The sequence below is a fragment of the Sciurus carolinensis genome, chromosome 2 (genome assembly GCF_902686445.1).
Source record: "Sciurus carolinensis chromosome 2, mSciCar1.2, whole genome shotgun sequence".
NCBI lineage: Eukaryota > Metazoa > Chordata > Mammalia > Rodentia > Sciuridae > Sciurus > Sciurus carolinensis.
This window is the reverse complement of record NC_062214.1, coordinates 188,532,031-188,557,538: the sequence shown is the minus strand read 5'-3', so window position 1 is coordinate 188,557,538 and position 25,508 is coordinate 188,532,031. Positions and strand designations below refer to the sequence as shown.

The following is a 25,508-nucleotide window of genomic DNA, read 5'->3' as shown; positions in this document are numbered from 1 at the left end:
ATAACTGGGGAAGGTCTCCACCCTTGGCTCTAGTCTAAAGCTGCTCCAGCATGTAGCTGAGCCCTGTGTCCTTAAGAATAGTCAGCTCTGGCCATCAGATAGTCTGGCTACTAGAGGATGTAAATTAGATCTCTGGTTCTCAGAACACTGGAATATTCTCCAAGGCACTTTACACTTGTCCTGTTTTCAGGCAACAAAATGTGCTGATGGTTATGTAGTCCTTTACTTCCCGGTCAAGATGCTCATTCATACATTTTAAATTACAGAGATTGACAGGTCTCAAGGACCCTTTCACACCCTACTGCACTAGTGTGGAATATAATTGAATCTTTTCATTCAATAAACAAGAGCTCAGAATTTAACTGTTTTCAACACATGATATTAGACAATTTGGAAATCTAATTATAAATAAGATTTTTTTTTTCTTTTTCCTTTTTTTGGGGGGGCAGGGAGGTGGGGGATGGGGAGGTATCAGAGATGGAACTCAGGGGCACTTGACCACTGAACCAAATCCCCAGCCCTATTTTTTTGTATTTTATTTAGACACAGGGTCTCACTGAGTTGCTTAGTACCTCATTTTTGCTGAGGCTGGCTTTGAATTTGTGATCCTCCTGCCTCAGCCTCCCAAGTCACTGGTATTACATGTCCAGCATGATAAATAAGATTTTAACCATAAGTAATTTACCTTCTAATAAAAGAAATAAATAAATCATAAATACAAATATCTCTAATATAAAATGACTAAAATACTAGTAGTAATATGTCCTAATATAAAAATCAGTGACTTTTATTAACAAGGGTATATAGACACCCCTTAGCTCCCCTCTTCCATCTCTCACCTCATTCTTTTTAAAATTTTTTTTAGTTGTAGAAGGACATAATACCTTTATTTTGATTTGACGTGGTGCTGAGGATGGAACCCAGAGCCTCACGCGCTAGGCAAGCGCTCTGCCACGGGGCCACAGTCCAGCCCTCTCACCTCATTCTGGAGACTTCCTCTGGGGGTCAGAGTTCACAGTAGGATGAGGGTATCTGCTGACACCTGCCTTGGTGGCCAGCAGCCTTGGTGGCCAGCGTGGGGGGATCAGCATTGTTATTTTTCTATTCCAAACTTACAATCTATCCACAAACCCTGCTGGTTCTACTTCCCAAATAGACCCAAATCCAATGGCTTCTCACCAACTCATGTCACTGCCACGGTCGTCCAGGCTACCATCCACTCACCTGAGCCTCTGCAATGGCCTCCTAACAGGTGCCCTTTGTCAAACATAGATCAGGTTAGGTCTCCCTCACCTAAGACGCTTCTGTGGTCACCCATTGCCACTTGAATAAACACCAAATGCTCACTCTAGCCTCTATGACCCCAAAGGGTCCAGCTTCTTCCCACTTCTCTGATGTCCTCTAGGGCCACTGTCCACTGGACTTATGGGGCTGCAGTGACCCGAACGTCTCCCACCCTGGTATGCACAGAGGTGACTCTCGCCTGCAGCCCTGGCACCTGCAGTTCCCTGTGCTCTTCCACTCGATTAGCTAACGTGGACTCCCCTCCCAGTCCAGCCCAGCCCGGCCCAGAGGTCATTTCCTCACCGGGCCTGTGGACCGCTGGGTCTCAACTGGATCCAACCCACCTTCTTTTTGTAAATTTCCTTTCTTTCTGTTGACAAAACTCATCCCAATCTACTTATGTGACAATTTGCTTAACATCCCTCTCCACAGACTCTAAGCTCCCAAAGAGCAAAACCCAAAGCACCCAGCACACCGCAGGAGCCTGCCAAGGGTTCCCCAGCAAGGACAAACAAAGAGTGTTCAAAGGATCATTTTTTAAGCCTGCATCAAAATTGCCGAGTCAAAATATCCCTGGTGCCAAAAGGCCACATTAAAATGTCATGTGCCACATAGAAAATAATTGTCTCCTACGAGAACTTTGGAGGAGGGAATGATGCCTCTCAGCTGAGGAGGATCACAAAGCGCTGGGAGAGGGGACTTGGGCAAGATCCGAAGTGTGACCTGGCCACGTGGACAGAGGGAATGCCTTCCACCCAGCAGGACCTGAGGACCTGTGGGCACAAGGCGGGGAGGCTGGACATGCTGGGCGTGGGCCACAGTGGCACAGGACACCTGGGCAGGAAGGGGGCTGGTGGGGCAGACGGAAGCAGTCACCCAGTGTTTTCAGCATCATGGCTGAAACTTCACAGACAACACCAGCTCATGCTGCCTGTTGAACGGGACAAGTGCCTGGCCAAAGACACACCAGAAAAACCAGGAACAGAAGCCAGCAAGAGCCGCCTGAAGCTCTGATCAAGTACCAAGGGCTCTTGAACCAGCAGTCAGAAAGCTCTGTTGTTCTAAAGGGTTGCTTAGAAGCATGGCTCTAGGGAACAGGTAAAGACATCCCTGAAGGACCTGCCGATCCTGGCTTTGTCCTCTCCTCTGCCCATTTTCCAATTCAGGGGAAGCACCCGTGTAAGCCATGAATTCCTGGAGATAGAGGGCAGGATGGTATGTCTGGTCCATCCCCTGACCTCCAGGGTGAAGGCTTGGAGTTGCTCAGGGGTAGAAACTGTAGCTGAATGGAAGAGTGGAGAGCAAAAGATGTACAGGCACTTGTACATGTACGGGCGTAGGCTGAGGAGGGACCCAGGTGGACCAGCAGGGCTAAAAGAAAAGGAAATGGAACTCGCAGAACGTCGGGGCAGGGAAACACGGCCCGGGGGACTCACCTTGTTGAAGCTCTTTCTTTAATTTTCTCCTTGACACTAATGTTCACCATTTGGCGATTTAGTAATGTGCTGACCATTATGACTACAGACGCTTAACTACACAAGCTAAGAACTCTCTAGAAAATTTTCCTGCACTTCACTACTCACAGACAGACCAGGAGCAGGAAGCCTTTGTTTTTTCTGGGAGTGTGTCTGAGAGGCAGAATCATGGGCCCCCTGCACACCCCCTGCATGAGCCTGCACCCTAACAAGGTCCCCAGGAGGAGCTTCTTCGAGCTGCATTTGAGAAGCCTGCAAGTCCTGTGTCTCCAGAACACAGTCACGAAAGGGGAAGGGAGGTTCGTGAACCCTGCTGCCTGGTTGGCTTTCTAGAGAATCTTCATGTAGCTCTGGCACAAGTGGGGGACTGGTAGAGAACAGTGCTGTGTGTGCACACACATGCATAGACAAGCACACATGAGACACCTGCTGTCTATTATGGCAGTATCTCGGGATGGGAGCACAGGCTAGGCGGTGGGCCCTGGCCAGTGCACTCTTCCTCACAGGATACTGCCAACCTCCTGGACCACACCCCTCCCCAATATTTCCACTTCCAAAGGGGACGCCATGACTTACTTATCACTGATCTGCAGATAATGTTCCTCACAGCGGATGGGGTCTATGCATTTGAAGCCCCCTTGCAAATTGTAGCAAGTCTGCAGCAAGGTGCATGTATGATTTCGGTGCTCACATTCGTTGATATCTGCAATGCAGGTAGACAGGTTGGCCCTGGGTCACATGTATAGAGGCAGGGGACCTGGTCTTACTATGGAGTGGCACTATCCAATATGGCAGCCTCTGCCCCACAGGGCTACTCACTGGGCACTTGACATGTGGCTAGCCTGAACTGAGATGTGTTATAAGACATGCACACTGGATTTCTATGACTTAGTACAATAAAGGACACAAAATATCATTAATTTTTATATTGACTACATGTCAAAATGATAAGGTTCTGGAACAACCACATAAAATATAGTATTTTACGTGTTTCTTTTTATGCCTTTAATGTGGCTACTAGAAAATGTAGTTTCACAAGTGACTCACATTTGTAGCTCACATGATATTTTATTGCCCAACACCCCTGTGGGGAGTTCTTGCTTAATACTAGGAAAAGACAGGCTCAAGGAGGTTAATAATGGGTCAGTCACTCCTGCACGAACCACCAGTAAGGGGGACTGGAAATCAAGCCAAGCTGGCAATCTGAGAAGACCCAGCCCTTCCATGGCTGGGGGTCTGAACCCTTCAAGGGTCCTAGAAGACAAGGGCATCAGGTATCCCAGCATCCATTCTCTAAGAAATCAGTAAAGGAAATTGAGCAGGCCACCCTCCAGACCACACAAGAAAGCCTGAGCCCTGGTCCCTGGGCAGGGGCAGGTCACAGGAAGTCCTGGTTAGGTTTGGAGCACCGTTCAGAAGGGCTGCAGAGAAATCTACATGGCAAGGCAGGAACCAGACCTTACAGGGCGCCATCTAGATCTGCAGAGTTCATTATAGAAGCGTGCGCTGGGCCCATGTCCTAGTCAAAGGATCTGTCACAAGGCCCAGAGAGAAGGAGGCACCAGCCCAGGATCCCGCCCAGAGTCCCACTCTGGGATCCACCAACGCCTACTCACACCCTCACTCCTGCCACCTTCCTGAAGCTGCACAGGAACCCCCAGGTGAAGGTGTCCAGGTGACCCCTGAGTCGGCCCCAGTCAAGCCCCTCTGGATGGTCTTACCCTGGCAGCTTCGGTTGTCATCCAGCAGGATGTAGCCTGGAGGGCAGGAGCAGAAGTATGTGCCGGGCTGGTTCACACACTCATGTTGGCAGAGGAACTCAGAAAAGCTGCACTCGTCCATATCTGGGGGTGACAAGTTACACCTGCTATCTACTATGGCAGTATCTAGGGATGGGAGCTTATGGTCATCTACTTCAACTCCCCAACTCTACCTGTAGACACACGGCTTTACTGTCATGTAGTTGTCAATTCACTTCTTGAACGCTTCTGGTGCTGGGGAACTCACTACCTACTGAGGATGTCCATTGATATTAGACAGCTCTCATTGCTAGAAATTAGCAATTAGCAAGCTGAAATCCATCTCCATCAAGCTTCCAACAGGTTCTGGTCTGGCTCAGCCGCACCATCCACTGTTTTCTGAGTCACTTTTGCCCTGCAGGTGTATCCATATGAACCTCCATTTCCACCTTGCTCAAGGGGTTGAGATTTGCTTGCCTGGTGGGGTTTTCCAGGTCCAGAGCTCTTCCCAAAGACTTCAAAAACATTCACTGGACCTGGCCTACCAGACAGGATACTTAGCAGTTCCAACTCCCCTCTTCCCTCCAAGTGAAAGAACAATATTGTTTCTAAAATCACAATTAAGAGAGTCATATCCAGAAAACCAGGGGTGACAGTGATATTAAAACCTCATGTATCAAGCTGGGTATAGTGATAGGCACTTTTAGTCCCAGCGACTGGGGAGCTTGGGACTGGAGGATCTCTTGAGCCCAGGAGTACGAGGTCAGCCTGGGCAGCATAGCAAGAGCCAGTCTCAAAACAAACAGTAACAACAGACAAAAAACTCCCTTGAAAGAGAATACCCTAGGGAGCCTAAGGTGGGCAGGACTACATTTTCTGTGGCCTGTGTGCCTCAGGTGCTCCCGGGGACAGGGACAGAGCAGCCTCCAGCCTGCTTGGGACCAGCCTGGACTGGGCCACCTTGGGCTGCAGAAGAGGGGCGTGGGGAGGGATGCTGCCCATGTGACATCGCCACTGGTCCAGCAGCCCATGCAGAAGCAGGTCCTCCAGAGAAGCCAACTCTTCATCACACACAGAGTTTGGCAGCTGGACATCCATTTGCGCCTCATTCAACAAGCACGCCAAAGAAAACATGTTTTTCTTGCATTTGTTGTTTCCCGAAAACTTGCTTTCACTAGTTTCCCCATGTGACGTGTCCTTGGATTACTCTGTAACTCACAGATCGCTGGTGGCTCAGATCACCCAGATGGGGTGTCGGCACAAATAAGGCCTCTGCTCTGCTCCACCGTGAGGGAATTCCACCTAATGCCTCTCGCATCGGAGAAGAAAAGCTCTCTCCCATCTCTCTCAGCGGTCTTCCGAGATGGGTGATGAGCCAGCAGCTCTGGGATGCTGACTTGAAAACTTATAGTGGGCTCCCAGCTCCAGTACATCTGCTTCCGCCAGCCCCTGCCCCTGGGGGGGTGGGGAGGCTGCAAAGACAGCCCCAGATCTGTTCCCAGTCCATCATCCCAGAGTGTCCTTGTTTACTTCTGTGACATTTGTAGGTGCCCTTCACACCTCTATCGGATGTAGTAGTGAATCCTGTCAATTCCTGAGAGTCACTAGGTATGAGCCAAGCTCCAGCTTAGGGGTTTCCCAGGCCTTGAAGTCCCCACCTTGACCTTGTAAAGGAGGTGTTATTCATGCCAATGTTTCTCAGAAGAAAAACTGAGGCTTGCAGAGAGGTTAGGTAACTTGACCATGCTCACAGATCATGAGTTAATAGGAAAGCTGGAATTCCAACCCAGCCAGCTTCCAGATCCTAAGCTGGTAAACATGATGTTGTCATGTCCTCCTAAGCAGTTATGTTCAGAACTTCCAGTCAGTGAATCTGGGGAGCCCTGAGGTTGTGGTAATTCCCCAAGCAGGGTTAGCTCCAGTGCAGACAGGGAGGGTAGCCCCCACCCTTGCCTCCCGCTGGGCGGGAGGGGCTGTGACCAACCCCACTCACTTATCTCTGGGTGTGCAAGTCCCAGACCTCAAGAGGAACTGTGGCTCCGCCCTCCACTGACAAGCTGGAATACAGCCGAGTTTCTGGCAGGGAGTACACATTAGGCCATTTTCACTCCTCCACGGGAAACCCTACCATGGTTTCCAGGATTAGTATGGCTTAGAAAATTCCCGGGGGTTGGGGGGGTGGGCAGGGGGACAAGGGGACAAGGATAGGAAGGAGCTGGTGCTTCGTGGAGAGGCCATGCAACTATGCCAGCACAGACATGGAGAAGCACAGAAAAACAGGAAGTTTACAACAGTCAGAGCTTACACTAAGGCTTATGGGAAAGACGGCATCATGATGAACCTGGAAGAGGAATTGGCCATTTTGGGTAAAGTGAGTCAACTGAAAATTCTTTGCCAAACCAGCAAGGATTTGAATGAACTCCTTGAGAAACCAAAAATCTCTGACGTTTACTTAGGGAAGATTAATTAACAGATAAAGACACTTCAGTGTACCAATTTGCCTAATTCTGACTCTGTGGAGTGCTTGGTTGATTTTTTAACAAAGGAGGAAACTGAGGCTTAGGAAGTGCTGTGGCCACAGAAAGCAGTAAACAACAGAGGCAGAATTTGGCCTCAGCTCCATCTGGCTCCAGAGTCCCTCTACCACACTGCCGTTGCAGATGGTCAATAAATATCTGTGGATTTGCAAGGAATTCTGGAGAAACAAATAATCCCATCTCGTACTGCTCAACTTTCCACACCTCTTAGTTCCTTGGCTCTGACTTCCCAAAAAGTGCCAGGGGGGATTGAAATGTAGGAAGAGAGTGGCCTTTCATGGCTGAGAGTATTTTATTTCTGTTTCTGGGACTGATATTTAATCAGTTTAAGGCTCTCTGTAACTGCCTGCTTGTGGCTCTGATTTTCCTGGCCCTGGGGAGAGGTGCTCATTTGTTTCGGGAGGCTCTGTCCCTAGGACACTCCAGCCCTAGCTGAAGTTATCAAACAAGGCTCATTCACAGCCTGGGTCAGTTCCTGTTACAACAAAACCCAGGATCAGGAACCACCAGACAAAAAGATTTCACACCCCAGTGTATGGCCCACTTATTTTGAAAAGTACAGTGAAGCATTATTAAGCTGGACTTTGTTAATTCACAACTGTTGACGATGGTGAAAGTGGATGAAATAGTTTAAGTCAACATTTAAAAAACAGGTGGGGCAGGGAGACAGTATGAGAGAGAGAGAAAGAGAAAGAGAGAGAGATAGAGAGAGAGGTGCATGGTTCTGTGTGAGAGGCTAAAGAGAAAATACAAGATGTAGTCTCTATTCTTAAGGAGTTAATCTAGTAATAGTTTTCTAACTATCTGGACATTAAAATTTAACTTCCTGGGAGAAAAAGAGGAGCTTAATGAGAAAATTATAGTAGAGTCAAAAAACTAGATGAGCAAAGAATCATAGCTCCTTGGGCTTGGAAGGACTTTATAAAAGACCAGTTAAGCTACCACACCTAGGATCTCACAACAGATGGCTAAGATTTCATTCATTCAGCATTCCAGCTTGTCACAGGCTCGGGAACCAACTGTTCCATGCCTACTGTGTGCTACCCTCAGAGCTGGACACTGATTATACACAGAGCTTTCAGAAGTTCTCGAAGCGTGTACACTCACATACATGATCTTGGTCATTCAAAGTCCTCTCCTGATGAGATATGCCATCATTCCTGGGTCACTGTCCTCTGTAAATACTATCTGTGCTGGCCCTAGGACTCAGGTCAGTGCTGTGTGAGGACAGTTTACTCTCAGACCAACCGGGCAAGTTGGGGGGCTCCTCTCCCTCACCAAACCCCCTCATGCCTAGACGGGAGGTCCGCTGACTTCTCTGTTAGGAGTCAGATGACAAAGAAGGTGAGGCTCTCCCCGACCTCTTAGGAAGTGACTCATCTCTGTTTTGTGTGGCTGTGGAAATGTCCCAACTGAATGAGTCCAGGAAATGAGAGGAAACACCTGTGAAGGAAGCTCTTCCCCTCCACCCTCCCCACCTGGCCCCTAGAACAGGTGGAAGGCTCAATGTCAGGCCCATTACCACTGCAATGAACACCATCGTCCTCGAGTTCATATCCCGGGTCACAGCGGCAGATGAAAGAGCCATAGGTGTTGACGCAGGTTTGCACGCAGGGGTTCTCAGTTGCACACTCGTTCACATCTGCGGAAAGCCAAAGGACATCACTGACCATTGGTACGGCAGAACACAGGCACCAATCAAAAAGAAAAATGTGCCAGCAACAAAATCTCCTATTGCCAGGACACCAGAGCCACAGGCACCAAGGACCTCGTTCAGAGACCTGTCCGACCACAATGGCAGACCCCAGGGTTCACCATCTGCATGCCTCTTCTGGGGTCACAGGCAGGAAAGGGGGAAATGTGTACACACACTGCATCTGCCACTGGCCGAGTTTCCAGCTGAGAGATGTTCTATCCACTTCACAAGTCCAGTTAAACCTCTTAAGACTCTGAACAGAGACTGAGTGTTTTCGGAGGTAAAGGCTTCACGGTGAATTTGAGGGGCTTTGCTTAAAGGGGAGGACAGCTTCCTGCTGTCCTTGGAGTTCACAAAGGAAAAATAAATAAGTGAACAGATGTGTAGGAGGGTCCAGGGAGATACTGGCCTCCCCTGGTGCCATTGAGAGGCTGGAGTTTCTTCACCCGGGGTGGGGTGGGACCAGACAGGAAATGTCCATACTGCTAAGCCACTGGGTGCGAGTCAGACAGGCCAGTGCTGATGTGTTTAAGGGTTGGCAGCCCCAGCTACTAGCCAGACACTGGCCACATGGAGACAAATGAGCTCAATCCTCCTTCCATGGCCAGCAGCTGCTTCTGAGCAGGTCCAGAAGGAGCCCACCCCTGGGGCCCTCACTGCCCTTCCCTGACAGCCTTTCCAGTTGCCCTTCTGTATCTTCTGAGAGCAGACAGCACCCTGCTCTGCCCTGCTGGACAGGAAGGCTGGGCCCTGGGTTTTCCTCTCAACTCTGCCACCACCTGGCTGCCTGACTTGGGCCAAGTGCCTTCATCTTTCTGAACCTCAACTTCCTCATCTGTGAAACAGAGTCACCTACACCAACCTGCCACCTCAGTAAAACTACTGCTGGGGTTCACTGAGATGAACAGTCATGATGATGCTTTGAGGAGGACAAAGCGCTCGTGAACACACAGCCCGAGCCGCCTGTGGGCCCCTCTGATGCAACACCTGGTGCCTGTGTCCAGGCCTGAGAGCTGTGCCGGCTGCCTCATCACAACGCTGGATTTGGCTCTGCCAGGTGTCACAAAGGCGTCCCTGAGAGGGCTGAAGGAGATACGTGACTTTGGGCTCTGCTGTGCAGTACTGCTCCTCAGAAGGTCCTGGCTCGGTGCACTGGGCCAGGCTCTGAAGGAAAGCCGGGGTTGGCACCTCCAGGCCCAGCCTTGGCACCAGCAGCCGGTATCTGCCCTAAGCAGCTTATGGCAGCAGCAAGGGAACCAGGCGCCATCTCCAGGCTCTGGGGGCAGGAAGAACCTCTGCTCCGCCAGCTTCCCAACCTCACGGCCACTTCCGCTGTCAGAGGACAGCGACCCCTCCCTTGAGAGGAATGCAGCGGAGACTTTGTGGAACAATTAGCAGAACCAGCTTTGGAAGAGAGCCCTACACAGAGCCCAAGACCAGACCCTTGAACTCTTATGCCTTCCTGTTTACCCAGTGATTTAGATACGATTAAACTAATGGAGACATAATATCCTCCACTAGCTGGCCGAGAGCCTGCCAGCCAGCGCTCCCTGGAATGGTGTGACAAGGAAATGGCCCTGTGAAGCCTGGTGGCCTGTTCCAGACAAAGACCTCATTCTGCGTCTCTGGCGCAGCCTCCGCCCGGGACCATGCTGCTGCCAGGGCCTGGAGGCCCGGTCGGGGGCTGGGGCAGTGAGCGGGGGCCAGGGCAGAACTTGCACTAATTCCTTGGGTCTTAAGTCCTCCATTTACTTCCTGAGCGGAGGAGGCCTTTCCGATGGAAACCGCGATAGACCATAGACGTGTAGCTTGCTTTTCTTACTTATCAGTATTTGAAGCGATCGTGTGAGAACCAGAAAGTGCCTTTGTTTCATTCTGATTTGGGGAATGCCCAGGAGTGGAGAAAGCACCCTCACCCACCCCTGAAACTCTTTGCAGAGTAACAGGCCCTCTTAAGACTCAGCCCAGACAATGCCCGCAAAAGCCCTGCAGCGTGCGTGTGGCTCTATTTTGTACTTCATCAGGGGTCAGGTCCCTGAGCAAGCCTCTTTGGGTCTCAGGAATTGAACACAGGCTACAGGACAGGTGAGAAATTTCCTGATTCGGTGAGAAAGCCTGCAAGGCCACTTCTGGCTATGAGACACAGAAAGAAAAGCAAGTCCAGGACCGCCTGAGCTCCTATTGTGGTTCCTTCCTTCACAATATCCAGAACTTTGTGAGCTGTTTCACATAACCTCTGTTCGGGTCTCAGGTTTCTATAAGCAATGGGGAGGGGGTGGGTGACAAGGGACGGGAATACACTTTAACAACAGTGTTTCGCAGACATAAACTGTCAAGCTCTGAAGAAGACTGCTTCTAGTGTTTCACGCTGTGTCCAAGTTGTCATGCACGTCACATACCTTGGCAAGATCTTCCATCCTCGTTGAGGGTAAAACCCGGGTTGCATGTACAAGAATAGGATCCAGGAACATTCGCACAGAGCTGCTGGCAGTAACCATAGCGACATTCATCAATGTCTAGAAACAGAGACGCAAGCGAGGTGAGACAGGTTCTCCTCACGGAGGCCATCCCCAGCATAGCATCACTGCCAGCTCTCCTGGCGAGGGACCAGGAAGGGACGCAAGGGGGCCTGATGCTAAGAGTCCCCACTGAGTGTCAGGAGGGGATTCTCTCTGGATGACAAGGCTCCATCTCCCTACAATCTTCCACCTCCCCAAATCATCCCAGTCCCACGAATACCTGAATCAACCCTGAAAGCTGCAGAAGAAAAGTTCTGCTTTGAGTGCAATATTGGGGTTTATCCAACTCTAAGACTTAACTAAGATTTATGCACCATTAAGATTCAACTCTAAGATTCCATATGAACTTTCCACTGTCCAGACAAGTTAGCCTGATGTGTAAGAAGAATCCACAGCATTGCTCCACTAGACATGTTGCCAGCTCCATTAACAATGAACAGGTCCACCTGTCAGGAACAGGAGCCAGTGCAGACCAGAACAAGTGGGTAGTGCGAGAGCGAGACCTATGAATCCAGCAACACAAAGGTGCTGGAGTTCACTTTGGCTCTGTCCTCCTGGAACCAGGCAGACATAAAAACTCTGAATAAACACACCTCTTCCAAGCCATGGCTGACCTTTCCAGGGAAAGCAGTCACACTGTACTGAATGGATCCTTGGGCGGAGTTGGGCACTATGACCCCCGGTAACATGCACCAACCCACGGGGAGCCCGATGTCAGTGGGAAAGCACTTCACAACATCCCGGGTTGATGGGACAATGGCCATAGGACAAAGTGTCTTGGATGGACTCACCAGCCTGCAGGAGGAGGCATGTCCTCACCTATACCGACTCCTGCTGGGACCAGCTGGTTTGACTGTAGTGGTGACTGGTTCTTATCTCATCCCCACGTCCCCCTAAACTGACCACGTTCCCTCTATGGTACCCCAGTTCCTCTGAAACCAGTGTCCACCCCTGGGCTCTGGCAGTCTGCTCAGAACCTAGACCCTGTGCCCAGTTTCTACTACCTCCTGCCAAGAAGGACTCCAGCGCCCCAGCCCCTCTCAATGCCTTACCTGTTTTTCATCCCTTATCAGAGTCTGGGCCCTGCCTTGGGATTTCTTTTCACTTGAGTCCCAGATACTTCTAACCTGGCCCACCCCACTACAGCCTGAGTGCCGAGCAGCAATTGCTAGGAAAGCCCATTGGTTTGTATCAAGGCTGGTCCTGACCTCTTCCCAAGGTAGTTGGGCCTATTGCCAAGGCCCAGGGAGGTAGCAGAGACCCCAAGGGTACTAAGAGGAAAAGCAGCCCCCACCAAAGCCAAGCCAAAGGTGCACAGAAGGGGCAGCAGGCTGCTGTGGAACTTGCATTTTGAGAGAAAAGGTTCTGGTCAAAGGAAAGCATGAGTCCTGCAAGACAGCAAGGGAAGTCCTCACGTCAGTCGTCGAGAGCAAGAGGGCTGCTCCAGGCCTCGCCCCAGGCCTCCACCAGCATCCCTCCCAAACTTCCTGCTCTGTGGAAGAGAACAACCCTCCCAGGGAGAGGAATGTCCCGGTTGCTGGCACCTTTCAGACCAGGGGAGTTTCTAGCCCTAAGGTCTCCATAGTGGGGCGCATAGCTTGGGTTCTCCTAACACACCTTGTGCTGAATTTAAAAAAGAAAGAAAAAAAATTGGCTTGTAAAGCAGGAGACTTAGATATTAAACCCAACTCACTTTAACTTTGTCCAAAATGTTCCTCCTCTTTGAGTCTGTCTCCAGCTCTATAAAAGTTGGATGACATAATAACTAACATCCCTTCCAGCTCTGAAATTCTACATATTAAGTTCCTGTACAAATAACTCCTTCTCACTGATCTACTTATGTTCAGATCAGTAGCATCAAATTTTCCACTGGCACAGAGGGTGGTTTAGATGCATGAGACTGTCATTGATCAATGTCCACCTATACCAGCTCTTCTGTGCAGGCCTGGAAAGAGGGCCATGCCAGTCCAGGCTGGCTTATCAGGCTTCCAGGATGTGTCAGATGGTCATGAGAGCCGACCCCACCGCAGCCTCCACCAAGAGAGACTTGGAAAGCAGCACTTCCTTTGACTTTTCTCTTGGCTTCCATGATGTTGTTTGAATGCGTTCTCAGCCCCTTCAGGACTGACTTTCAGGCAACAGAATAATGTCTTAGAGAATTTAAACTGGCAGGACTTTTTCAGGAAAATGCAACATAGAAATCACACCCTAGAAGAAGAAATTGAAGTGACAGCTAGAGATTGCTATGGATTCATTCACTTGGCTTAATGAAGATCTAGAGGAGAGGAAAGGAAAATCGCCCTCCAATGAAAATAAACAGAAGGATCACATAGCAGATGCCAATGATAAGGGATCCATCAGGGATGAGTAACTCCTTCAGCGTAAAAAGACACCACAGCTGGTGGGGTGGGCATGGCCAGGGCGGTGGTGACGGGGTGTTGGGAGGTGATGTCTGATCAGAATCTGCGGATCATCTAAGACTTGGAACATTGGTGTGACTCAGAAAAAGTATTCCCTTGGCTTGGTATTATTTTTAACTAGGACAGGATAACTCACTTCTATCACTTCCTGACCTAGATACAAACTTCCTGAAGGCAGGAAGCAGGGCTTGGTCAAGTCCAACTTGAGCCCTTAAAATGCATCAAAATATAAGAAGAAGCTATAACAAGAAGCTAGGCACGATGGTGCACACCTGTGGTCCCCACTACTCAGAGGCCGAGGTGGGAGGACGGCTGGAGTCCAAGAGTTTAAGACCAGCCTGGGTAACAGAGCAGGACCCTGCCTCAAACAAAAACAAACAAACAAAGAAAGAATCCCATCATAATGACATGAGAGTGATGGTGACAACTGATTTTGAGGGTGGCAAGGACTGGGGACGGCTCTGTGTTAGAGCACTTGTCTGGCATGTCCCAGGCCCTGGGTTCGATTCCCAGCACCACAAATAAAACAAAGCAAGTATACCAACTCAGAAGCCTTCCACCTCCCGCGCAGGGAAAAGCCCACGACCCTCAGGACTCCCACCACGCCACATCCCACCAGATCCTTGGTGGTCATCAACTCCGGCTTTCCTGCGGGCCCCGGCCAGCTGTTACCTAAGCACTGGCCCTCCAGCAGCCAGTAGCCGTCTGTGCAGGAACAGGTGTAGCCTCCCTCCGTGTTGATGCAGATCTGCGTCGGGTTGCACTGGTGGGAATCTGTGGCACACTCGTCCACATCTGCAAAACAGAAGCATTCCACACATGTCACCTATACCTTTCTATGAGCCCTAGTGCCCCCAGAGATACCAGGTGCTTGCTGGATGAGGGCAGAAGGCAGGAGATAATGCTGCAGGGTTGCACCCAAGGACATGGAAGTATCTCCCTGGACAGACACCTCTAGGAGACACTGGTCTCTGAGTGAAGCGGGCAGAGCTCGTCCACAGAGTGGATGGTGAGAAGTGGCCAGGAAGGGAGGACATAACCTCCGGCCGCTTCTGCCATCCTCTGCCATCGCTCTCTGAAGGGACACCACCTCAACCACAACCAGTGCTGGTGTAGAAAGGCACCTGTATTCGGGGAACCCATCACGTGCAGCAGGGTCTGCTGTGCTCCTGCACAGGACTCTCAGAGTCACCACCGTGGACAGGACAGAAGTCCAGTCAATGTTTTCTGCCAACAGAATCTGCTAGTGTGGTTCCTCAATCCTGTTCGGCCAGGAAAGTCTTTCAGCTGGACTCCTGCCCCTTCCCAGAGCCCCACAGCTGCCCCCAGAGCTCCTGGACTGACCGGGAGTGAAGGCGCTCATGCCCAGCTCGGTCCCTGCTCTTTAACTGAGGGCTTCAGCACACGATCCAGTGTGTTCGAGGTCATGTCTCCCGAGGTGCCGGGGGTGTCTGACGCAGGCTCTGTGCATGGTCCAAGCTCAAAACTCAGTTTAAACTAAAATATCCTCCTCACTCCCTCTCTCCCTGCTATGCACCTGAGTGGAGGGCACCCCGGATCCTAAGATGAGACCTCTGGATGCCACGTGCTCACTTTGACCTAAAGAGGAGACTTTACCTGGTATCTGTGCACTGACTCACTCCCCGCGGTCCATGGAGGGCCTGTGTCTGCTGGCCCGGCTCCACTGCTCTTCCACACCGTCAGTCCTGGGCTCACCTGCCTGCACCTCCCCGTCACCCTCCATTACTGCAGCAGGGTCTGCTCCTCTGTGCCTCCTTTCACCTCCTCCAAATGTACCATTAGAAGGAACATTGAAGGCTGCAATGGACTGTGTGCTGTGCCCAACACTTGTTTGTTACTGTATTGTTTCCCACAGACCTTTGAGGGCGGCTCATGATCCCATTTTACAGATGAGAAAACTGAGCTGAGAGAGCTAATAAGCTCCAAGCCAAGAGCTGAGCTCAGACCTCTCTGCCTGTCTGACTCCAAGTCCACTTGGTGCTGGGAAGACAGAGGGACCACACAGGTTCAGAGGAGACTGGCAGAGCACACAGAGCAGAGAGGGCCAAACTTTTGCTGCCTTTTCCTCAGGCCACCTCACAAATCATCCGCCTGCTGACACGGCAGGGTTGCAGACTTGAACCTCAGCCATTTGTGTGGCTTCTGTACGTACGTGTGGTGGGAATGAGGTGTCCAGGCCCCAAAAGCGTGAGCTTCTTGAGCCAGAGCCCTGTGGAGCACAGCGCTCTGCACCGGTCACAACTGGGGGAGACCTCGGACCAGGCAAGCGACGGTCCCTTAGAGCAGAGTGATGCCACATCCAGCACCACATGCAACATCAACAGCACCAACCAAGCCCCCACGCCACAGTGACCGTGCCTGCGCCCTGGAAGAGCCAACCTTCTCTCCTCCAAACGTGGACAGCCTCCAAGGGCCTATGCCACCTGATGTGCTGACTACGTGCAGAAGTGAGGCCGAGCCCCACTGAGTGTTCCACTGTGGGAACTCCGGCCCAGCCTTCGCATCCCTTCCAGCCCGGCTCTGCCCACCAAGACAAGCTTCCCAGGGGACCCGATGAATAATACTTGGCGGTGGGCCGCTCCTGCCCCAATCTATATAGAAGCCTATGACAATAAATAATGCCACTATCGGCTGGTGCATACTTGCATTTCCCCAGCGGGGAGTGATAGATGGCAATTGTACCCTGAGAACTACACTGCCTAAGGAATTTCTGCTCTTTTTCCTGCCTGGAGGGGAACAAAGGGTGAGGAGACCGAGGCAGGTTAGGAACTGTTGGAGAACAGCGGTGACGACGGGAAGCTCCCAAGTCTTTATGTTTGTGTGACTTAGGGCACTCACAACAGCCACAGAAACCAAGTACATGTAAGTGGACAGACTGGGCTCAGAAAGGCCCATGTGTGTACACACACACACTCATACACATGCACACACGCAAAGCATTCAGGCCTAGAAACAAAATCGCCAAGCTTCACCTCTTCAAACACTCTCCTTGTTTCTTGAACTACGGAACGCACTCCATTCATTACACCTCGGTTCTGTCAATGTGCACATAAAAAGTCAACATTTTAATTGTCGTTATTCATTTATACGGAATTGTTGATATATTTTGGGAACTCAATAAGTCCCTGGAATTTTTTGAACTCATATTCCCAAAACACACCTGGGAAGCATTCAGTTAGCTATTGAACGAATGAACCCATGAACGACCGAGATCACCAAAGCCCCCCACAGTCTTTCCAGCCTACACGCTGCCAGCATGCACCACCCCAAACCACTGTCAGCTCACACACCTGACGGAGCTCACACCAGCCATGTTCACACTGCGGGTGTCCACACGGGGCTGAGAGCCACATCACGCATTCCAGTTCTCAGCTGAATTGCTTACATTAAATACATTTGACTTAAATAACAGAAGGAAAATACATCGAACCACTCCAAGGACATTCTTTGGCAGGGCCTCCTTTTCTGCATCAGTGGAAAAGTACAAGTTATGGCAACCTGAGCAAGCGTCATTATCCTCACGCGCAAATCGTGGCTGTTATTTCCTTTCCTGTGTGACAGCCAGAGTCTCTCAAGAGAAAAGAAAGCTGGGTGCATTCCCTCGTCTATCCATTCATTTGCTCATTCATTCTTTACGCTCTACAGGGGCTGCATGGGTATCCTTCCAAATCTCCAGGCCATCCAGGAGAGCCGGCATCAAACACGGTTCCTCCTGCTAGGACTTCACCGAGTGTCCTTCTGGGCCCCAGCAACTGTCTGGACACGTGGGGGATTTGTCACAGTACCTGTAGATTTTCTCCCCAGGTGAGGTAATGTCTATTTGCTGTTCAGGTGACCAGCACCCTTGCAACTCAAGGGATGCACTCACTGAATTTTCCGGAATATAGAAAAGCCCATTGTTGTCAGGAGGAAGACCCATGAAATGCGCTCTGCACTATCACTCCCTCCCTCAGATGTCCCCAGACTGGCCTTCTCAATCGCAAACAACTGCTCTCATGAACATCACGGGGACCAGTCCATATCATCTCCTTGACGACTTCCCAGGGGGCCACAGGCAAAGGAGGGTTCCTAGGCCCAGGACAGTGGGCCACGCTGAAGGACACTCATTTACGATTTCATCCCACTAGCTAGGCCTCATGTCCCCAGTAAGACAGCAGACTTCACATGGCCAAGGGGGCTGAGGAGGTGTGACTGAAGCGCTGTCCTTTGGGCAGGTGTGCTAAAAGAATAAAGGACTGCCTGTCCTTCAAGTCTGATCTAAATGTCATAGAGGCACCAGATGGAAGAACTGGCCTTGGGACATCACAATGCACCTATCCAGCTATTCTGAGGAAAATAAAACAAACAGAATCTTCCTTCCATTCATACTCAAGAGATAACACAAGAAGGGACCACAGCCTCAAGCCACTGCAAATTTTAGAACCTGCAGCCAAAGCCGGGCTGATTGGCAAACCCCAGTTAGAATCTGAAGTTCTCCAGTGAGAATTGTGCTGTTAGTTAATTGCCATTTATGCCTTGCCCTTGGGAGTGGGCTGCTTTCCTGAAAGCACCATGCACCCACATAAAACGACCTCAAGTGTGATCTTACGTTAACTCTCAGTTACCACATAAAAATCTCCATAGGTAGGCACAGCAGACTTAATGTACTGCCACTAATAGGCATTAATATGTTTGAATACCAGTGACACAGATATGCACGTCGACTGTTTTTATATTTGAAGGTACATATCATACCTATATGAAATCACATTTCAACCTTTATTCCTGAGCGTTAAAGAGAAAATACTTAGACTGGCTTCATAACAAATCCTAACTAAAATAAAATGTTCATTAAAAACTGTACTAAACACTAATGGCTCCCTATGCCCATAATGAGAAGTTGCTAGGCCACCTCCTAGTACCACATTTTAAGAGGGGAAAAAGGACTGGGGAGATAGCTCAGTCGGTAGAGTCGGGATTGAACCCAGGGCCAGCACAAGGCCCTGGGTTCAATCCCCAGCACCGCAAAAAAAAAAAAAAGAGGGGAAAAAAATGCCAGAGGGATGAGACCTCCCCAGAAAAGGCAACGGGAGGAAAAGAACAAGAAACAAGAACTTTGGGAGCAGGTGGGACTGCGTGGGAATCCAGGTTCCTAACTGAGGTGGAACTAATGCCTTCACCTCTCCAATCCTTAAGCATCCTGCCAGATAGGGCGAATGCAGCCTGCCTCACAGGTTGCCGCGAGAGCTTGTATGTCACCAGGTGCAAGGGTCCCCTCACTGTGCCGGGCACATAGTAGGTGCCTCGGAAATACGAATTTCTTCCCTAGTGAGGTGCTGTTCCCAGCAGCTGTGGAAGACAGGGGAAGCTTGGCTTCTGCCTCCTGCAGTTTGTTCCAGAATTTTCCAAAGGCACAAGACCACAGCCTGGGGTCTTGGTGGGCTATACTGCATGGTTAGTTCTGTGGTTCGACCACAGCCAAAGCCAGGGGCTTCTCCTGCTCAAGCCCCAGCCTCAGGGTGGGAGATCAGGACACAAGGTGACAAAAGACAAAGACAGGGTCCATGCCTTGAAAGTGGGGTCTCACTTCTACCTGTGAGCTCTGGCATCTGTGGGCCCACCTGTGATTCTAGAATTATTGGCATCCAAAGACATAAAGGTACAAGTGTCTTGCCGAACTCCACAGCCCTGCATTCAACCTCTACGCAGTCTCTGATTCTGCCCTTTTTCTGCATTTGTGTGCGCCAACTGCATGAACAAGCAAGCACTGACTTGGGGAGCCCGGGCCTATAACCATGGTCAAATGTCTGTTCTTGTGTGAACAGTCCCGGGCCAACAGGGAACATTCTCATTTGGTGACACCAGGAGAAGTTGTCCAAAAGCCCTAGGAAAAGGACACCTTTCCAAGGCCTCCACTCTTCCTTTTTTAGACATGGCAAAAATAATTTCCTTGGTAGTAAATTTTTACCCAGTGAAGCAACATGTTTTCCTGGCCCGTTTTAGTCCCTGCTTGCTCAGGCTAATGGGGCTTGATAAGAAAGAAGAAAATAACAATGCCACATTCCTTGCCTCCAAGTGAAGCCAGGTGCAGCCCGGCTGCTGGGCTGGGTTGGGGCCATTTTTCAGCCAGACGAGCCCAGCCAAGGCGGAGAGCTACACGGGGCCCACTTCCCAAACACCTGCTCAATTAAAGATCTCAGCGTTAGAGAACTCACTGGTTGAATTCCTAGGACATCTGCACTCCATGTGTCTTGGGGTCTTGGGTGATCATTAGCAATCAGATTTTTGTGTGTTCATAGGGCTCGATATTAAGCATGGAATACCAAAGCTTGCTCATTTTGTGCCTTTCATTAGGCAACAAATATGTGGTCCATTTTCCAAACCCCACCCCCAAAATTTCTTCCCTCTTGGATGAAACCAGCTGGAATCCAGGATCCAATCTCTCAGTGGATTCTATTTTTCTATCTCTAAAGTGAGCACTTGGAGGGATGTTCTGAAAGACCCCAGTTAGCTATGATCTTCTACAAACTGCAAATGAGAATCACATTGTTCGGTTCTTGGGTAATGATTTTCATCCACAAAGTGCTTAGTAAACATCAGCGACTCTAGCTGCTTTCAAACTGGGCAGTGACTTGGCCAAGACCGGGCATTCAACCCTTGCCAGTGCATGAACAGCCACTGCCATGGAGGAGGGGGAAGCACATGCCTCTTCCTGAACATCAAGCATCAAGATGTCCTGAGAGCAAGGGGACAAGGCTGGGGACTAGCAATTCAGACCTTTTTTTTTTTTTTTTTTTTTTCCGATGGACACAAAACTTGGGTCATTATTGTAACTATAAAGCAAACAGACATGGAGCTCAAATTAGATTTCTATTTCCTAAAATGCTTGCTGTTTGTCCATCAACAGAGTACATTTTTGAATCTATGTGAGCCAGTGGTTTCCAGACCTAGCAACCAAACAGAATCATTTGACTGTATCAGAATGCCTGGGGTTGAGGCTCAGCAGGCTATATTATTTTAAAGTTACCTAAATGAATCCCACGTGAAACCATCTCTTGAACTCACTACTAGACCAGTATTTTTCAACCTTAAAGTGCACATGAATCAGTAGGAATTTTGTTAAAATACAGATCCTCATTCAGCGGAATCTGCATTTCTAACAATCCCCCAGGTAGTTCCTGGGGCCCAGGCTGCCAACCTAGGGACCGCACTTCATGAAACGTGCTCGACTCTTCTGAGTGATGTTTGGCTCTTTATCTACATAATGTGTTAGAATAGCCTGCTGCCCTGTTTCTTGAAACGGATTGTGTTGAAAGAGCCACCTGTCACTTTTCCACCCTTGTCTTCAGAGACCACAGGTTTCCAGGATGGGTGTTGTGAGAGTCTTTCCCAAACATCCTCAGGACCTGCTCTCACCTCTCCTCCCAGGTTCGGGATGGTCCCTCTTGCTTGTTCTGCAGCCTCTGCGGTACCCCCACGCCCTCTTCTGTGTGCGGCACGGGTTTTCCCGGCTCACCCTCCAGCTCCTGGGGCGCAGGGCATGGCAGGCATTTATTTTCTCACAGTCCTGGAAGCTAGAAGTCTAAGATCAGGGTGCCAGCAGGTCGGGTACCTGGGGAGGGCCCTCACATGGTGGAGAGGGAGCTCAGGGCTCTTTGCCCCATTTTCAGGGCACCAATCTCGTCACAGTGACCAGTGACCTCATCCAAACATCATCATCTTCCAGCGGCCCCGTCGCTTAATCCTGTCACAGTGGAATAGAAATGGGGCTGGGAAGGGTCAAGCATTCTTGGCGACATGGTGCCCTGGTGGAGGGTGCGGCCTCCTCTTTCCCCCCAAGACGCTTGACACCCAGACAAGAAAGAGCTTCATTCTCAGCAACCACACAAGAGGAACATCAGGGAAGGAAAAAGACACTTCCCAGCCTGGAAACAGGCACTGACAGGCCCCCATGCGGCACAACCAGAGAATCCAATCTACTTTTCCACCTGGGCCAAATCCCACGGCCTGGTGCTGGCCGTGGGAACGCCCAGCTGTACAAATCCTCCCGAGGGACTGCTCAGATAATGAAAGCTGCAGGTGTGCTCTTCCCACTCTGGGTCAGAAGACCCCGCCGCCACCTCTGGGTCCCTCACAAACCGGCATGCCATTGACCTTGTGCACAGCCTCCTCACCACTAAGGGAACTGCTATGCCCTGTGCCCCAGGAGTTGGAGGGTGAGCCGGGAAAACCCGTGCCGCACACAGAAGAGGGCGTGGGGGCACCGCAGAGGCTGCAGAACAAGCAAGAGGGACCATCCCGAACCTGGGAGGAGAGGTGAGAGCAGGTCCTGAGGATGTTTGGGAAAGACTCTCACAACACCCATCCTGGAAACCTGTGGTCTCTGAAGACAAGGGTGGAAAAGTGACAGGTGGCTCTTTCAACACAATCCGTTTCAAGAAACGGGGCAGCAGGCTATTAAGAGAACACATGTTCCGCCCTGCGACCAACCCACTCTACTGCTCTCCTCTCCCGTCTCCACCCTCCCCCCGGGAGGGTGCAAGGCCTCCTGTACTTCCTCTCTAGCACATCAGAGCATAGCTGTCCAGGTGGCACCTGTGGGGACATCTGTGGGGAGGACACAGGGGGAGCTACACGTCCCCAGATTCTAGAACTCTGAGCCACACCCACACACGCCCAGGGCTGAGCCAGCCACGCCCTGCTTCCCACCAGCCTTTGGACTTGGTAAGAGTTGGCTTATACCACTTGAACCTCAAGTAAATATTTGAACCGAGTAAACACTTTCCAGGATTGTGTGTTTGCCCAGCAGGTGGAACGGGGGCTGCCCCTTCCACCCGGCTCTCTGGGGTCAGCAGCAGGCTCCTGGACTGCCTAGTGTGGAAGGCACTGCACGGGAGGCCAACCACCTGGCTGACTGGCCAGACCACTCCAGCCCTCCCTCCTGCACGAAGGGCACAGGGCTGAGGCCCAATGCCAACGGCGCATCTGTTCAGGGTTCATCAGTGCCACACGCATTTTCCATGGGCTGACCGTGTTACAGGTTCTAGGGAACCAGAGATGAACAGCACAGGGGCCATGTCTGTTCACAGTCTACTAGAGAACGTGCAAGGGCCAGTCGATCCTCAGGCAGGGTGGTGCAGGCTTCCTGGAGCAGAGACTGACATCATCCTCTAAAACCCATTCTCCCAACCACAGCCTGGATTTCAGCTTCCCTCACAGTGAAGTGTGGCCATATAACTAAGTGATGGCCAGCGGGAAATAAGTAAAAGTAATGCATACAACATTTGGCTATGAGAGTGCCATCTGCTCCAACCTCCTCTCCTCCAACTGGGATGCAGATGTGATCGTGAGAGCCGGAGCAGCCACACTGGATCCAGAGAGGAAAACTAGGCACTGAGACATCCAACCCGCCCAGAACCACTGCCCTCTGGTCTGTAGCATGAAACAGAAATCAAAGTCTCTCCTCCCTTAACGAGGTAGTAAGGTCCCTCTGTTGTAGCAGCTGTGTGCCCTGATCAAATGAGCAGGAGAGGAAGGTGGGGAGCCGCAAGCGCCCGGACCCAGCTGCCTGAGGCCCGCAGCACATTCAGAGCTAAGAGCAGTTTAACCTGAGTGAGTGATCAACACAAGAGACACCTGGGTGACAAGTAAGACTGGGGGGCTAGTTGGGAAGACCGGCAAGGGCATCGTGTACCAGGCTGAGGACGCAGGAGGATGGGAAGGGACAAGGGGAGCGGGGAAGACACAAAAACACAGCCATCCTCTCCCACATGTGGGAACTGGTCCTGGTTCCGTTTTGGGAATCGCTTTCTTCACCGAGACACCCACAGAATCCTGTCCCTTCACAGTTCCACTTCCCAGGTGATTCCACGCCCAGGCAGGGTGCAGAAGCATTGGGCTGGACGATTTCTCAATCCTTCCCGGCTGTAGGACTCGCCACCTCAGCACCTCCTACCCGGCACACGTTCAGGGACTTGTCTGTGCACAGCTCTGGGCCGCCCAGGCGTGAGGGTCAAGAGCAGACTGGGCTCAAGTCAGAGGGCTTGAGTTTGTGTCCTGACCCATCCAGACTGACTTCCAGGATAAGCTCCGGGAAGTTCTCAAACCAAGTGCGGGAGGGATCCTGGAAGCCTCACGAAGCTCTTTAAGGGACGTGGGATCCTGTTCAGCTCTCGGCTGTGCCAGACGCTGCTGGGAAGTGTGCAGGACCCAGATGGGAATGACCAGAGCCCCTGGATCTGACACTGAGGAGCCCACTGACGACCTGATGATGGGCAGCATTGTGACTGGAGATAATCACTTCCCAGGAGTCTGAGGCAGAGACGCAGAAGGCAGAAGTGTGGTAGCCGGGGAAGCGCACTGGGTCGCTGTTCTTTTTTTTTACTAATATTATTTTTAGTTGTCAATGGATCTTTTATTTAATTTATTTATTTATATGCGGTGCTGAGGATGGAACCCAGGGCCTCACACATGCCAGGCAAGCGCTCCGCCACTGAGCCACCACCCCCCCCCCAGGCCAGCTCTTCTTAATATGCTTTTTTCCTATTAGAATTTCCTCTACTTCTCCCTACTAATGCTTATCAAAAAAGCATGTATTAAAAACCAACTGGCAATTATAAAAAGACCCCTGATCCAACCCTCTAACGTCAAAGGATAAATCTGGGGTGACTCACCTTAAAGTGGTGTTTTTAGAAAATGATTGACAGGAACTCATCGAAACAAAACAATCACCTGGGAAGCCCCTTCCCTGACTCATTAGACTGGAATTCTTGGGAGGGGATCAGGCATGGATTTTACTGTGCAGCCCACCTGAGAACCACCAATCTAGCCCAACGGTGTGCTGAGAATCGTCTTGGAGATTTGTTTTCTTAAAAACAAAAAACAAAAAACAAAAAAACCATAGAGTGCCTGATTCAGGAGGTCCAGGGAGAGACCCAGGAGTCAGCGTTTTTAATGGTGACCGAGATGCTGCTGGTACAAATGTTCAAGCTTGCAGAAACGCAGGTCTAGCCTCACCAGCTTGAGGGTAGGGAACAAGTTTTAATTATCTTTGTAGCTCCCTGCTCCAGGATCAGTGCTGGCACAGAATAGTCACTTAAAAACCAGTCACTCACCTCACAGCCATTAGGAGGGTTGCTACCAAAAAATCAATCAAAAAACACACGAAAAAGTGCTCATCATCTCTAGCAATTAGAGAAATGCAAATCAAAACTACTCTCAGATTTCATCTCACTCCAGTCAGAATGGCAACCATCAAGAATACAAGCAATAAGTGTTGGGTGGATGTGGGGAAAAGGCACACTCATACATTGCTGGTGGGACTGCAAATTGGTGCAGCCACTCTGGAAGGCAGTATGGAGATTCCTCAGAAAACTTGGAATGAACCCACCATTTGACCCAGCTATCCCACTCCTTGGTTTATAACCAAAGGACTTAAAATCAGCACACTACAGTGAAACAGCCACATCAATGCTTATAGCAGCTCAATTCACAATAGCTAAACTATGGAACCAACCTAGAGGCCCTTCAACAGATGAATGGACAAAGAAAATGTGGTACATATATACAATGGAATATTATCCAGCCTTAAAGAAGAATGAAATTACAGCTTTTGCAGGTAAAGAGATGGAGCTGGAGAATATCATGCTAAGCGAAATAAGCCAAACCCCCAAATCCAAAGATTGAAGGTTTTCTCTTATAAGTGAATGCTAATCCATAATGGGGGAGGGTAGGAAAGCATGAAGGAACTTTGCATTGTGCAGAGAGGAGTGCGGGATGGAAAGACGGTGGAATGAGAAGGACATTATTATCATATACACGAATGATTACACTGCCAGT

The 25,508-nt window shown here is 50.4% G+C and overlaps 1 protein-coding gene across 2 annotated transcripts in view; it reads right to left on the bottom strand.

The window, feature by feature from the left end:
• Positions 1–25,508, bottom strand: part of Fbln5 (fibulin 5) — a 69,475-nt gene that overhangs the window by 6,864 nt on the left and 37,103 nt on the right. For both annotated transcript variants that reach the window (XM_047540086.1, XM_047540085.1), the window contains exons 5-9: positions 14,343–14,465; positions 11,131–11,247; positions 8,558–8,677; positions 4,481–4,603; positions 3,336–3,462 (exon numbers count right to left, since the gene is read on the bottom strand). In XM_047540086.1, the coding sequence (XP_047396042.1) occupies positions 3,336–3,462; positions 4,481–4,603; positions 8,558–8,677; positions 11,131–11,247; positions 14,343–14,465 (610 nt within the window). The remainder of the gene's footprint in view (positions 1–3,335; positions 3,463–4,480; positions 4,604–8,557; positions 8,678–11,130; positions 11,248–14,342; positions 14,466–25,508) is intronic.